General features: G+C 42.9%; 1 protein-coding gene across 1 annotated transcript in view; it reads right to left on the bottom strand.

Annotated features, from left to right (window-relative positions):
• The window catches only part of LOC144048942 (transducin-like enhancer protein 1), a 28,693-nt gene that overhangs the window by 13,934 nt on the left and 2,050 nt on the right, over positions 1 to 12,709 (bottom strand). The window contains exons 2-6 of the mRNA XM_077561446.1: positions 11,169 to 11,269; positions 8,660 to 8,723; positions 7,124 to 7,168; positions 3,217 to 3,279; positions 3,030 to 3,134 (exon numbers count right to left, since the gene is read on the bottom strand). Of these exons, the coding sequence (XP_077417572.1) occupies positions 3,030 to 3,134; positions 3,217 to 3,279; positions 7,124 to 7,168; positions 8,660 to 8,723; positions 11,169 to 11,269 (378 nt within the window). The remainder of the gene's footprint in view (positions 1 to 3,029; positions 3,135 to 3,216; positions 3,280 to 7,123; positions 7,169 to 8,659; positions 8,724 to 11,168; positions 11,270 to 12,709) is intronic.

Raw genomic sequence — 12,709 nt, 5'->3', positions numbered from 1 at the left:
AGAGATACAAGTGTTAGGGTGTTATACTTCGCACAGGCTCTGATTTGATCTCCAAAGGTGGGAAATTGCCAAGTTGACTTCATCACCCTATCCCACGCTAATGTCTTTTGCACAGAAATAGATAAATGTGCAAACTCCACACAGGAAGGACGTAGCCAAGTTCCGTAGCACGAACCTAGAACTGTGAGGCAGACGTGTTAACCACTATAACACGGTGCAGCCGTACTCGTTAAATACGTGTCGTAATAAAAGGAGAAGAACGATCTGCATGGTTTTTATTGCCCGGCCTGACAATAAAATCTCAGGTATCACTGGATGACCAGTCGGTAAAAATCAATGGTACGGTGTAACCTAATCAACAACCATTTGTAGCCTCGAACAGATGGCACAGTTTCTTGTGTGTCTGGACTCACAGCATCTCAACAAGCTGCTGCAGTCGACAAGGAGGTGAACACATCCTTTACGCCCCCCCCACCCCTCCTCTATCAACCCCCCTCTTCCTCCTCCTCCTCCCTCTGGGGTCAAACACTAAACAATACTGACAGCTGGGATCAGAGTCTCCGAGCTGGAGGATGTGGTGGGGGCAAGGAAGGAATGATGGAGGAGGGAAAGGTGGTGGTGAAGCGGGGCGGTGGGGTGGGGGGTTGGGGGTTCGCAGCTGCTGCTTACACTGTCAGGTCTTGTGAGGGAGTGATGGTGGAAGGGGGGGAGTGAAGGAGAAGAGTTTGGCTGGCAGCGCCGCTCTCTCTTTCACACCAAATCAGGCGCTCGTCTGAGCGTGAAATTCCTTTGTGTTCCAAAACATCATTATTGCCTCCTCAGACAGTAGCCGCGAGAATCCAAGCTCACGGATTCGCCGCGGGGAGGTGGTGGAGGAGGAGGAGGAGGAGGAGGAGGAAGGCTATAAAGGTTTTGGGGTTGGGGGAATTCAGGGACGACACAGGAGGTGGCTCGGCAGGGGTGGAAGGAGAGCTGAAGGTCAAACCGACTTTTATCTCACCTAATTGACTAAACTACCCTCCCACCCAGCACCACCACTGCCTCTGCTGTACCTCTCCTGTCCAAAACAACTAAATGGTCTTTTGGCCTCCCCATCCCTCCCTCCCCCACCCACACACACACACGCACGCACGCACACACGCAGAGACTGCCAAACGACCCGACACAAGCGCACACACACGTCACACTTGATCAGCCAAACGTCCACACACACAGCGAGTCTTGATAAACAAGGCAGGCACACATCTAATGCCCCCACCTCCTCCTGCCCCCCTGCGCCTGTTGTTTTCACAAACACACACATGCATACACAGATGCAAAAACACGCAGGCAAACAAATAGGACCCCTGATGGGAGCAAATGGAGTGCGGTTTGTCATGGGATGTTAGCGTGAGCATATGCACGTATGTGTATGTGAGGGGGAGGGGCTATGGGGAAGCCAGGGCCAACACGCTTCATTACACACATTTAACTCACAAACGGGGTGAATGACAGGCTGGCGTGGGAGACGAGAGAAGGGGAAGAAGGGAGCGCAGGGGGTGCAAAACCATGACCCCCCCCCCCCCCCTCTCTCTCTCTTTACAAACACCAAAATACTGCAATTAAGACTCAAGGAGCAACTGCCCAACCGAACTCTACATCTCTCATTTCGCCTCCAGTCACTCTCTAATACTCATACATCGAAGAGTCCAACAAGCCAACACATGTATCCAAGTGTCAGAAGACAAGCTTTGTTGAGCTAAAGCTTGGACAACCTGTCTGTCACTTTACCACAATCACCTGAAAGTAATATGATATGATATGCTGAAATGATGGGATAAGGGGGTGTGAAGTTTAACACCCAACACTCAGCTCTCCCACCCTGTTGTGTTGAAAGCAATCATCAACAAGCATTTGATACGTCACGACTACGTTTGCACCAGGCATCCAATTATCTCATTGCGGCAGCATTTTAGCAGAATACCCCCCCAAAAAACCTGATGATGGGCATAGGTTAGTAGCTTATGATTGTGGGATTTATTATTGATTTTACCCGGTTGGTTAATGTCTTAAAGATTGTTGTTTGTCTTGAAGATTGTTGATGTCTTATAAGACGGTCGATTAATAATGTATTGAAGAATGTCGATTAGCAATGTTTTGAAAAATGTCAGTTAACATTGTCTCAAATATTGTTGTCTATGAATATTGATTAATAACGTCTTTAAGATTGACAATCAATAATGTATTGAAGATTGTCAATTAACAATGTTCAATTAACGATGTTTCCCTCCTCCAACACACCTGATTCAAAGGATCAGGATCATTATTCTTCTGCAGAGCTTGCTGATAAGCTGATCATTTGAATCAGTTGTGCTTAAGGAGGGAAACATCGCAAACATGCAGGATAGGGACCCCCGAGGACTTGAGAGTTGGTGACCCCTGTTGTAGACTCACAATATGCCAGATTGTGGATTTACGTCTGGAAGATTTTTTATTCATATCTTTGCGGTTTAAAAGCGTCTCGAAGATTGTTGATTATTGATGTTTTTAAGATGAACTAAGAACATGTTGAAGATTGTCGATTCATGTCTAGAAGATTGCTCATTTATAGCATCTTGAGGATTGTTGATTAATAAGGTCTTTAAGATTGTTGAGAAACAACATTTTGAAGACGGTCAATTAAATGCCTTGGAGATTTTTTTATTAATAATGCCGTCCCAAAAATGAGTGCCGTCTAAACAATGACACCTAGACGTCAGCTATTGGAAGTTGACTACAGCAATTATCTCCAGGCAGCACTGACCTAATCAATACAATACTGGATGGGAACAGGAAATCAGAAGATTGAGAGATTTTAAAAAATATATATAATTTTTTTTATTATGTATTAATTCCAGACGCCCATTGTAAAATTCTCTATTGGTGGACTACTAAAGATTAATGTATTTTTTATATATTCCTGATGACACTAATAAATAGTTTAATTTGAATGGGTGTGCAAAGAGATGCAATGCAAATGTATATAAGCAAGCAATAAAGCGTAGACGCACCGTTGGTGGAAGGCCGGGCAGTCCCCGTACACCGATGACGGCGTTGAGCTCGGCCATGGTCACCTGCTTGGCCCGCTCCACCGCTTGGACCACCTGCTGCTGATGCTGCAAAACAGATGTACGCGCACAATGTTTACCTCCAAGAAATGTGTAAACATAGATAGAGAGACAGGGGAGGCGTGCTTACCTCCTGCGACAGGAAGGGGATGACTTGTGCGCAGATGGTGTTGAGTCTCTTGGCGATCTCGGTCTGCGGGAAAGGAAGAGAATTTAATAACATAATCAGGAGTTGTTGCTAACAATGAAGCAACATAACATGAGGGATTCTTTCACATCAAAAACTGGTAGCTTTTAGCCAACTCGAGACACCTGTCAAGCTTTACTTAAACTATCCAAATTCCAAATTTCAAGAAATTAGAATAGCATTATATTCTGAATTGAACTACTATTTTTTTTAACAATATTCAAATTTATACAAATGCACCTGTGGATTTATTGGCATCCAAGAAACTGCATGCGATTTGTGAGATTTTTTTTTTTAAACAACATCCTCATACAGTAGCAAATTCAAAGTGGTGAAAGCACACAAACCCGAGAGCTTTTCTCTCCAATTATCAGGAGGCGGCTCGAGTTTCTCGCTCTCTTTCTCTTGCTTCCCCTCCATCCATTCTGCTCTTGTCCCCTGTTCGCTAACAGCACTTAAACATAATCTCATCAGCTCCTAACTTTATTTGCTGGGCCCCGAGTATCCATGCCAACACATCCGCCCTCTCTGCCCTGATCCTCTCCCCCCACTCCTTCACCCGGAGGTGGCTACAATCGTCTGAAAGCAGATATCCCCTTAGCAGCGTTGAATCAGATAAGTGGGCTCGTATTACACGTCATCCAATCAAAGCGATATGAAGGAGGTCGGGGTGAAGAGGGAATTGTAGGGCCGTGACACACCGCGATGGATCATCGCTACATGCAAGTAGACGCGTACACAAAAGCTGTAAGCTCATGCAACTTTTCCACTGTGCAGTACCAAAATAGCACAACTGTAGTCACGGGAAACTTTATTCGAAGAAAACGCAGGCCAATTGACATCGATGGATGAGAACAACATTTTCCTGGATGGCCAATTCAACAGAGAGGAGACTATGGAGTCAAATACTGTTGGGTACAGAGATAAAGCACATCAAGTGGACTCCAATAGTGCATAGCATAACACATGGTCGTTCATATAGTGACGGCAGAACAGCAGGCCCTTGGTTTTACAGTGTTTTTGAACAAAAGTTGCTCTAGTAACCAAAACTATATTGATACTCTGTCCTGACTATGCAATAAAACATCAGTTAGTTAGCTAGCTCGTCTGATGCTTCAAAAAAAAAAATATATATATATAGCTCATTTGGGTCGTAGCTGAGCCAGAGCCTATCCCAGCTAACTTTGGCTAAGAGGAAGGGTACCCTCTAGATCACAAGTCAATCACAGCTGGCACATTTAGACAAAGTCTTCGATTAACTTAACATGGATGTTTTCAACTGAGGCAGACGTGCTGACAGCAACAAAAAACATAAAGCCACCAATGTAAAAAAACCTCAATTCCATTTTGTTTGTTTTGGGAGCTTATTTGGGTGTGATAACACCGCTGAGCTCACAAGGACACGCATATCGACCCGCCAAAGCCCTAACCCCGACGCCGTTCAGCCAATTATGCACTTGGGCGAGCTAAATAAAGTGCGAGCCTCGTTAGGACAACCTCTGAACTACACTGAATGATTATCTGCAACTCAAACTGAACTGAAGCTTTAAAAAAAAAAAAAAAGTGGCGGTGTGGTTGAGAGAGGGTGAGAGCAAAAAATAGGAGTCAGACAGGGTAATTAAATGAGAAAGGAAGCAGAGGCAATGAATACAGGTGAGTCACTAAATCACGCTAACAGAATGATGGTAAATAATTGACAATTAATTAAATGCAAGATGAAAGAAAATTACAGGCTTGCATGCAAACGCTTTCTTGATGTGGTTAGCAGCAGGGACAACATCAATGAAGAGAACATGAAGCTGTCTGTGTGGTTCATATACTTGCAGGTTCTGCATTTACAATGGCTATGCAAAGTGAACACACCCCAGTGGAGCCTTTTCTGCAATTTAGAGTGACGCTGTTCTGTATGAACGTCACGGCCACGGAATGGGGAAGGCAAAGTCGACTTGGGAAGTTCTAACTTCATGGTAGTATCAGAGGCCCCTTTCACAAAGCAAGTAAAAGCCTTGTTCTTCTGTGCTGCAGGGTTTTCAGTAATGCCAAGATCAGAGGTGTTGACACTGTCCAACAAGTACTTTGTCACACCTGATTGTTATGTGATTGCGGGATGCCACGCTAACTGTGTGAAAGCGCACAGTTAACGTCAATATCCCGCCTTAACTCGGTTCTGTGTCAATGGCAAAGGCAGCTCTATCACCTGTTTGGGTTCTTCTGATACCACAGTTTTGAAGACTCTGTGTGAAAGAGGTCATAAACGACATCGACCCAGAACCCAACACCACCCCACCCGACAACAGCTTGCAAGCTGCTGACCTCGGCATGCTGTAAATCAGTCTTACGGCTAATTGGCAGTGTATCTTCAAAGCTCAGAAAGAGCTAATTTTAGACTGACTATACCTGCTCGGCCATTCTCAGAAACCCGTGCTGCGCGCCTATAATTAGCCTCGTATCACGGCTCCCCTGATTAGGCCGTCTGAGAATAGTCTCACCAAAGACTATCAAGGCATCTTAACTTAATGAGGATCAAACAAACCGGGTTACCTGCATTCCCTCATGTAAACGGATATTTGCGCAGAAGGAAACATGTGCACCGTGATTGTAAAGTCACAGGAAGTCTGGCTGGTGCTGTTATTGACTCGATATTTGTAACCAAAGACCTTTTGTTGGTTATCTTCTGTGACCGTAACATGTTTTTGGGATGAGGAAGAAGGTCAGAGTACCCAGAGAAGCCCACGCAAGCATAGGGAGAAAAAACTGAGATTCAGACCCGGACCTTCTTGACTGTGAGGCAGACATCCCACGATTGGAATAAAATACTTTAAATCTCCAGACGATCTCTAAGAAGTTCGACCAGTGAGGCACCATAATGCACTAACTATGAACAGACATCCTGTTACACGCACACACAGAAATAATGGGAGCGATGCAGCACCACCACCAACACACACACACGTTTATACACAGCAGGGGGTAGTTTGTTAGTCTGCATCCCCCACGCTGCCCGCCTACAGAAGCCTGTTGCTCCGACAACTAAAGCCCCAAACTAATGACCTCCCCTGGAGCTGTGTGTGTGCGTGTAATAGGACGAAATGCATCTCCTCACAAAGAAGGAACAGGAGCTTCACATGCACAAAATGAAAATGGACCCGGCAAGAAGTTGGGGTAAAAAAAAAATGGAGAAAAGCCCTCGAGAAGGATATGGAAGAGGGAGGAGGAGGGGGAGGCAACAGGAAGGTGAGACTCTTCAGTGAAGCAGCCCGGGCCAATCCGCCTCCAATTTCCTCAGGTGTGACTGATCGATAACCGGGGTAATTACTGCTAAACGCCGCGAGCTTCGCAACACTCCGCTGGGGTGAGCGTGTGCGTGCAAATGTTCCCCTCCTCGTGATTGCGCCAGCATACTTAACCATTAAGCCTTTTGTTTGTGCGTTCATTTGCCTTGTCGCTTTTTTGACGGCACACAAATGTCCACAAGGGGCCCATTTGGCATGTCTGCCTTCCCAAGGTTTGCGTCAAAGCACACTTCTTTGCCTGTAAAAAGTGGTGCTGCCTTTCTCTAACTCGGCTGATGATCGATTCTTCAGCTCCCCCCACCCCACCACCTTCCCACCACCTTCCCACAGCCCCTCCCCTCTAATGTAATAAAGCAGGCCGCTCCCCTAGACAGCACCAATCAATCTACAGAGCCATTCATCCTGCCTCCGGGCTCAGCCGGCCGACCCTAACCGGGGAATTGGAGACAGAGCTCCATCGATCACGGATAAACACACGTGCGCGCGCACACACAGACGCACACATAATGCAACAGTAAGGGGCGCACACACACAAAATACAATGTACACAATTATACCTGTTTGTGCATTTCGATGTTGAGTCCGTAGGACATCTCGTAGTACTGCAAAGGACACAAAACACAATGGTTACATTACAAATAAGAATCTCTTTACCTATAATGCAAATACCGTTAAAGTAGTAAGTTTCTTGTAAATAAATTAAAAAAAACACAAAACATTTCATTTTCTGAAGAAAGCTGTTGCTTTAGACTAAATGCTGGATGCCCTCCATTATTTGTTTACTGTGTCACACTGATAAGGTGCTTCCCAGAAACACAACCCAGACAAGTGTTTACCGTTCTAAATCTGAACCAAAGTGGAGCCCCGAGTAGAAACACTGTTTTGATACAGTCAATCCAATATCTACGGTCTACAAAAAAATACTCAGAACTGGCAGGAACTTTCAGACAAAAACTTTAGTGAAAAGATGCATGCAATCAGGGGATCATTACACATGACCTCTGAACTGGAAATGGATCAAATCAGTGTTGTTTTGGAGCCAGGCAAAAGCGATCAAAGTTTTTGATAACAACGGTCACTCTTTCAACATAACAGCTGAAAACAGCAGTCTGTGAAAACGGAAAACATAAACATGCAGGTTGAGCGGCTATTCACATCACCTCAACACTGTCGTATAAACTTTCACCTTCATCCTCCTCCGCCGCCACTCATTCACCCACATATATTCTGTCTCACTCCCTACTTTTCATTCTCCTCCTTTTCAGCGAATGACTCCACCTTTCTAAATGTTCCTCCACCTGCTGCCACTACAGATCACTTTAATGTCATCTGCAAACATCATGGTCCATGAGGATTGTAGTCTAACCTCATCTGTCCAAAGAGGAAGGGGCTTAGAACGGATCCCTGATGCTTTCCTACCAACACCTTTCACTCCTCACCAATATTCTGCTGCTTTCTTACATGTCCTGTACTATTTTAACATACGTCTCTGCCACTCCTCTCTATTCGTCAAGTTATTGACGGAGTAGGCCTGGGCCGTGTCCGCACATACACGGGTCCTCACAATAATTGACAAGCGTTATTAGGGTGTTTGGTGATGAAGTGCTGCTTCCATTAATGAAAATACATTCCATATTGCCTTGTAGACACCCACATGCGCTCCGCAGCCCGCACTGGTGTCTTTAGATTCATTAAAACAGTAGCCAACTAACTCACCACTCACTATCTCCATTCAGGCATTATGGTAACGTGTAAAGTTCTCTAGAATTCCTGATTCTTAGGCTGTTCAAGTATGTCACAGACATGTTATTAAGACACCTGGGAACTGTTTTCTATTGTGTAAAAAAAAGAAGAAAAAAGCATGATATGTCTCCTTTAATAACTAGTAGTGATCTGAGAAAGACTTTAAAATGACAGCGTTGGCTTCCTCTTATTTTGTGTCAACACGCACACATGAAGGGAATTGTCGCTTGAGGCGAGATGAAAGTTCAGTCAGATCAGAACACACAGAGGGCTGATGAGGACACGCCACCTTTCTCAAGGGCACTTATGTTGGAGAACAAAAAGACAACAACCGTGCAAATGGATCTCACCATGACATAGTGTCGCTGCATCTCCGTCTTTTCACCAGCCAGCTTCTCACACTCCAGTTTGAGACTGAAACACACAAAAGTCGCAGGTTGTCACAAAGAAAGGCGCCTTGAGGTTCTTATGACAGGATTAATGTGCAAATGTAACAGTGGTTTTAAAATAGTGTGAACCTCGCAAGTCAAACGCTGCACAAATTTTATCATTTGGTGTTTCACCAAAGTTTTGGGGAAGTATTCCAACAAACCTAAGCATTCAGCCCCATTATGTGACAAGTGAGACTTCAGCTTAGTCAGCAATTAAAGAATTGTGTGCAAATGTGTTTTTCTTTGGATTTTTGTGATACCACCACAGAACAGTACCAAGTACGGCAAAGAAGTGTGACAATAACCACAGAACTTGAAATGATCTTTACTGTTACCCAGTAAAGGGTCTAGCTGGCAGCATGTAGCTGAAAGCACAATGGCTAATGACCAGCCAATGCTTGCCAACAAATGACACATTGTTATTGTCCATTACCCATCTGTTTGGCATCTTCAAAGGGTGAGTAGTTTTACTTGCTCTATTTTATTTTTATGTAGGTCTCATGTCTTCTACTTTATTGGGCGCCTGATTAAATGACTCAGTAGGCTTTTGCAGTGGCGTAATGTAGGGCATTTCAAGCATTTAAGTCTCCTACCACATAAACCTGTTGCATTCTATCAGTCAGTTTTAGTTTTGCCACAGATTTTTGTAAATTTTTATCCATAATATTCACATTTTTGGTCAGTTTTTGTGAGATTTTTGTCAGGTTTTAGATTTTTTTTTCCTGTCAATTTTAGATAAATTGTAAATCCTATTTTGACAATGGCAGTCCATTCCTGTGTAAGCCAAATTTACGTATGAAATTTGGACAGCACCATATTCGCTAAACGTGAATTCAGCAATAAAACCAGTAGTCAATTTAATCAGGCTTGTCAGTCTTTGTGCCGTATTTTTGTAACTTATTGTCCAAGGTTTTTTTGCATTTTGTTTTGATTTTTGTAAGATTTTTGACATTTTTGCCCATTTTTTTGTTAGTCTACTATGAGACAATTTTTGTTGGTCGTTATTTTTTTGTTGACGTAACCGAAATTTGTATGCCAGTCAAATTACACTGTAATCTATTATTAATCTATCGTAATTGCAGTCAATATTTGTACAACACAACACTTAGGCAAGAAATATGAAACATTCAAATAAAAAACACTAACTACGGGAGTAACCAAGCATGCCTTGATGGCAAATTCTTGTGTCACTGTGCAAACTAGTTCATTACACGCTGTTTGTTACATTCAAATGTCCTGCCGGTCCTGCCTTTACCGCCGTACACCGAGGGGCCCCTGTACAGGTGATAAGATAAGATAAGGTAAGATCCACTGATTGCCACACCCATCTAAGTGGGGCGAAATTTGTTCTAAAGACCCTTTGAGCCTGGGATGAGTTCATTCATTTTACTATGTATTAGTTCGTTTGTGAAATTTTCTCTAAAACGTCAACAGCAGTTATGGAATAGAATTTGTTCGACATTGGAGGTTGCACTATATAATTGTCTATTTTGATCCTTTACAGATGTGCGGTTGTGTCTGCAGCCTCACAATCACTCTGTTGGATTAAAAAGAAGTCCTTGCAAAACAAACAAGCAATTTGCGGCTCCTCTAGCGTTTTTCTCCAACAATAGATAATAAGATGAGCAAAGAATGCAAATGTGTAATCTCGCCTTTTTTTTTTTACCCCCTGATTAAAGAACCCACAAGTTGCTGGGATAAGCCTTGCATCTTGCGTTGAAACGGCGAACATGACTCTTCCTGTTGAGCCGTGGCAACCGCTATATGTTCGCCCGTAGGCTGTTTGTATGCCTTTGCACATCAGCGCCGCTCACCTATCAAAACCACCCCAACACAAATACATTAACGCAAAAGACACACACGTGTCACGGGTGAAAATAAGGGATGATTTACAAAAGCCCACACGCCAGCCATCACCGCAACTTGGACCTACCGCAGCGCCACCAAAACCAAAAAAAAAAAAACAGCCTGAGTGTGCTGCACGCTCTTGTGAACCCGATCCGTGTTTATGGGTGAGTCTGAGGCCAGTTTGTTATGCTAACAGGGGTGACTGAATAGCTTTGAGACCAAGGGTGGGCAAAGTATGACCCGTTGGCCACATGCAGCCCGTTGCATTCTTTTGTCCCGCCTACTGAGCAGTTACATTATCAAGAGCTGGTTTTTCGAAAAAAATTGGTCATTAAAATATATTGATTTTTTTCCCCTATGGTATTTATCTTATAAAATAACAATAAATTGATTGCAAATGAAAAATACAATTAAATAAAAACTATTTTCAAACAGTACATACACCGGTATTTTTATTTATGAATTAAAAAACTGGTTAATCAATTATAATTATGATTAAATTAATATTGCATTGTTAAAATAAACTATGTATTTAAAATACACCTTTAACAGTTTTTGTTGAGCCATGAGTGCTATCTACCTGTGGTACTGGGCCTGCAGGAACTGGAATTCCTCCTTGATGCGGTCCAGGGATTCTGGGATGGTGAACTTGAAGGGCTGACCCGGAGCCTGGTGGGGCGTCTAATAGAAACACACACAAATATTATTATTAACTAATCCATGCTGCGGACCTCAATGTGCATGGGATCCAGTCCAGACTCGCACTAATAACCACCATTTTGTTTTGAACGCCAAGGCAAGGGTAACAAACCTGAGTCACATGGGCCATAAACGGCCCGCGAGAACAGATGTGGTCCGCCGTGCAATTCTAAAGACAAATAAAACCTCAGAGGAACAGCCTCAAAATATGTAACCACAATATTAAATAAATGTGTTTTTGCAGTAATTTTATATGTCCCGCAGGACTCCAACTGCCGTGTGTTCTTGGTATCTGTATTAACATTTGTGTTCAATAAAATGTGTGTGTGTGTGTGTGTGTGTGTGTGTGTGTGTGTGTGTGTGCGGGGAAGGGGGGGGGGGGGGGTACGGTTGTATTAGCAATTTAGCATTAGTAGTCAAAGGAAAATGAGAATCACCATTTGTATTACATTACATTATTTGTTTTAGCAATTTGGCATGGGTAGTCAATGAAATGTGTTTGTTTGTTTGTTTGTTTGTTTGTTTGTTTGGACTGGTTAGCATACAAACATGTTCTATAAACTCCAGGTACAGACTAAACTAATTCAACTTGATTCATTATTCCAAAACCAGACCAAGTAAAAAATGTCAATCTGTGTCTCCTTTGTGTGATAGATGTGGTACTGCTGAAGGCTCACTTGCATACATTTGTTTTGGCTTTGCCCTGTACTGAATATTTTTGTGTGTGAAATATTTAAATGGTTTTCTAAACAATGTAAAATAGTGGTGCAGCCAGGCAATATTTGGTTGTTCTGACTTGACAGAGACCCCCCCCCCCCCACCCCCCTTTCACCAAAAGCAGCTTCTCAAGATCGGTATGGTTGTAGCCAAGAAATTAATATTACTAAATTGGAACACTCCACAAGCCCCACGCTTCAAGAGATGACTAAATGAAATGACACAGTATGTAAGGCTGGAGCGGATTCCTTTTGATGAAAATCATTTAAGAGATAAATTTGTAAAATTGTGGGAACCCTTTTTGACACTACTCGATTGCTAATTATGAACCACCAAACATTTGATTAACTAGTCACTAGTGTTATAAGCTCTGCCGCTATATTTATATCTACATCTAAATTTTTTCGCTTTGTGTTGTGCACATTTTTGAATATAATGGCAATCCACCTGTTGTTGTTGTTGTTGTTTTTTGTTTTAATATTTTTGTTTTCATTTTGTGTGTTTTTTTTGTTTTGTTATTTTCTTTTCTTGTTTTTGTTATATTGTATGGGGGGGAAAAACCTTAAATAAAATATGTTTTTTTTTAAATGAAATGTGTTTGTTGCCATTAGCATCCAATGGGGTAGCGCAAGATATACATCACCACACTTAATTAATATTCATGAGTCTAGCGAGGGGGTCAAACTCGGCCGGCTCGTCATGCTA

This window comes from Vanacampus margaritifer, chromosome 3, assembly GCF_051991255.1.
Source record: "Vanacampus margaritifer isolate UIUO_Vmar chromosome 3, RoL_Vmar_1.0, whole genome shotgun sequence".
NCBI classification, from domain to species: domain Eukaryota; kingdom Metazoa; phylum Chordata; class Actinopteri; order Syngnathiformes; family Syngnathidae; genus Vanacampus; species Vanacampus margaritifer.
This window is presented reverse-complemented; position numbering and strand designations above follow the sequence as displayed.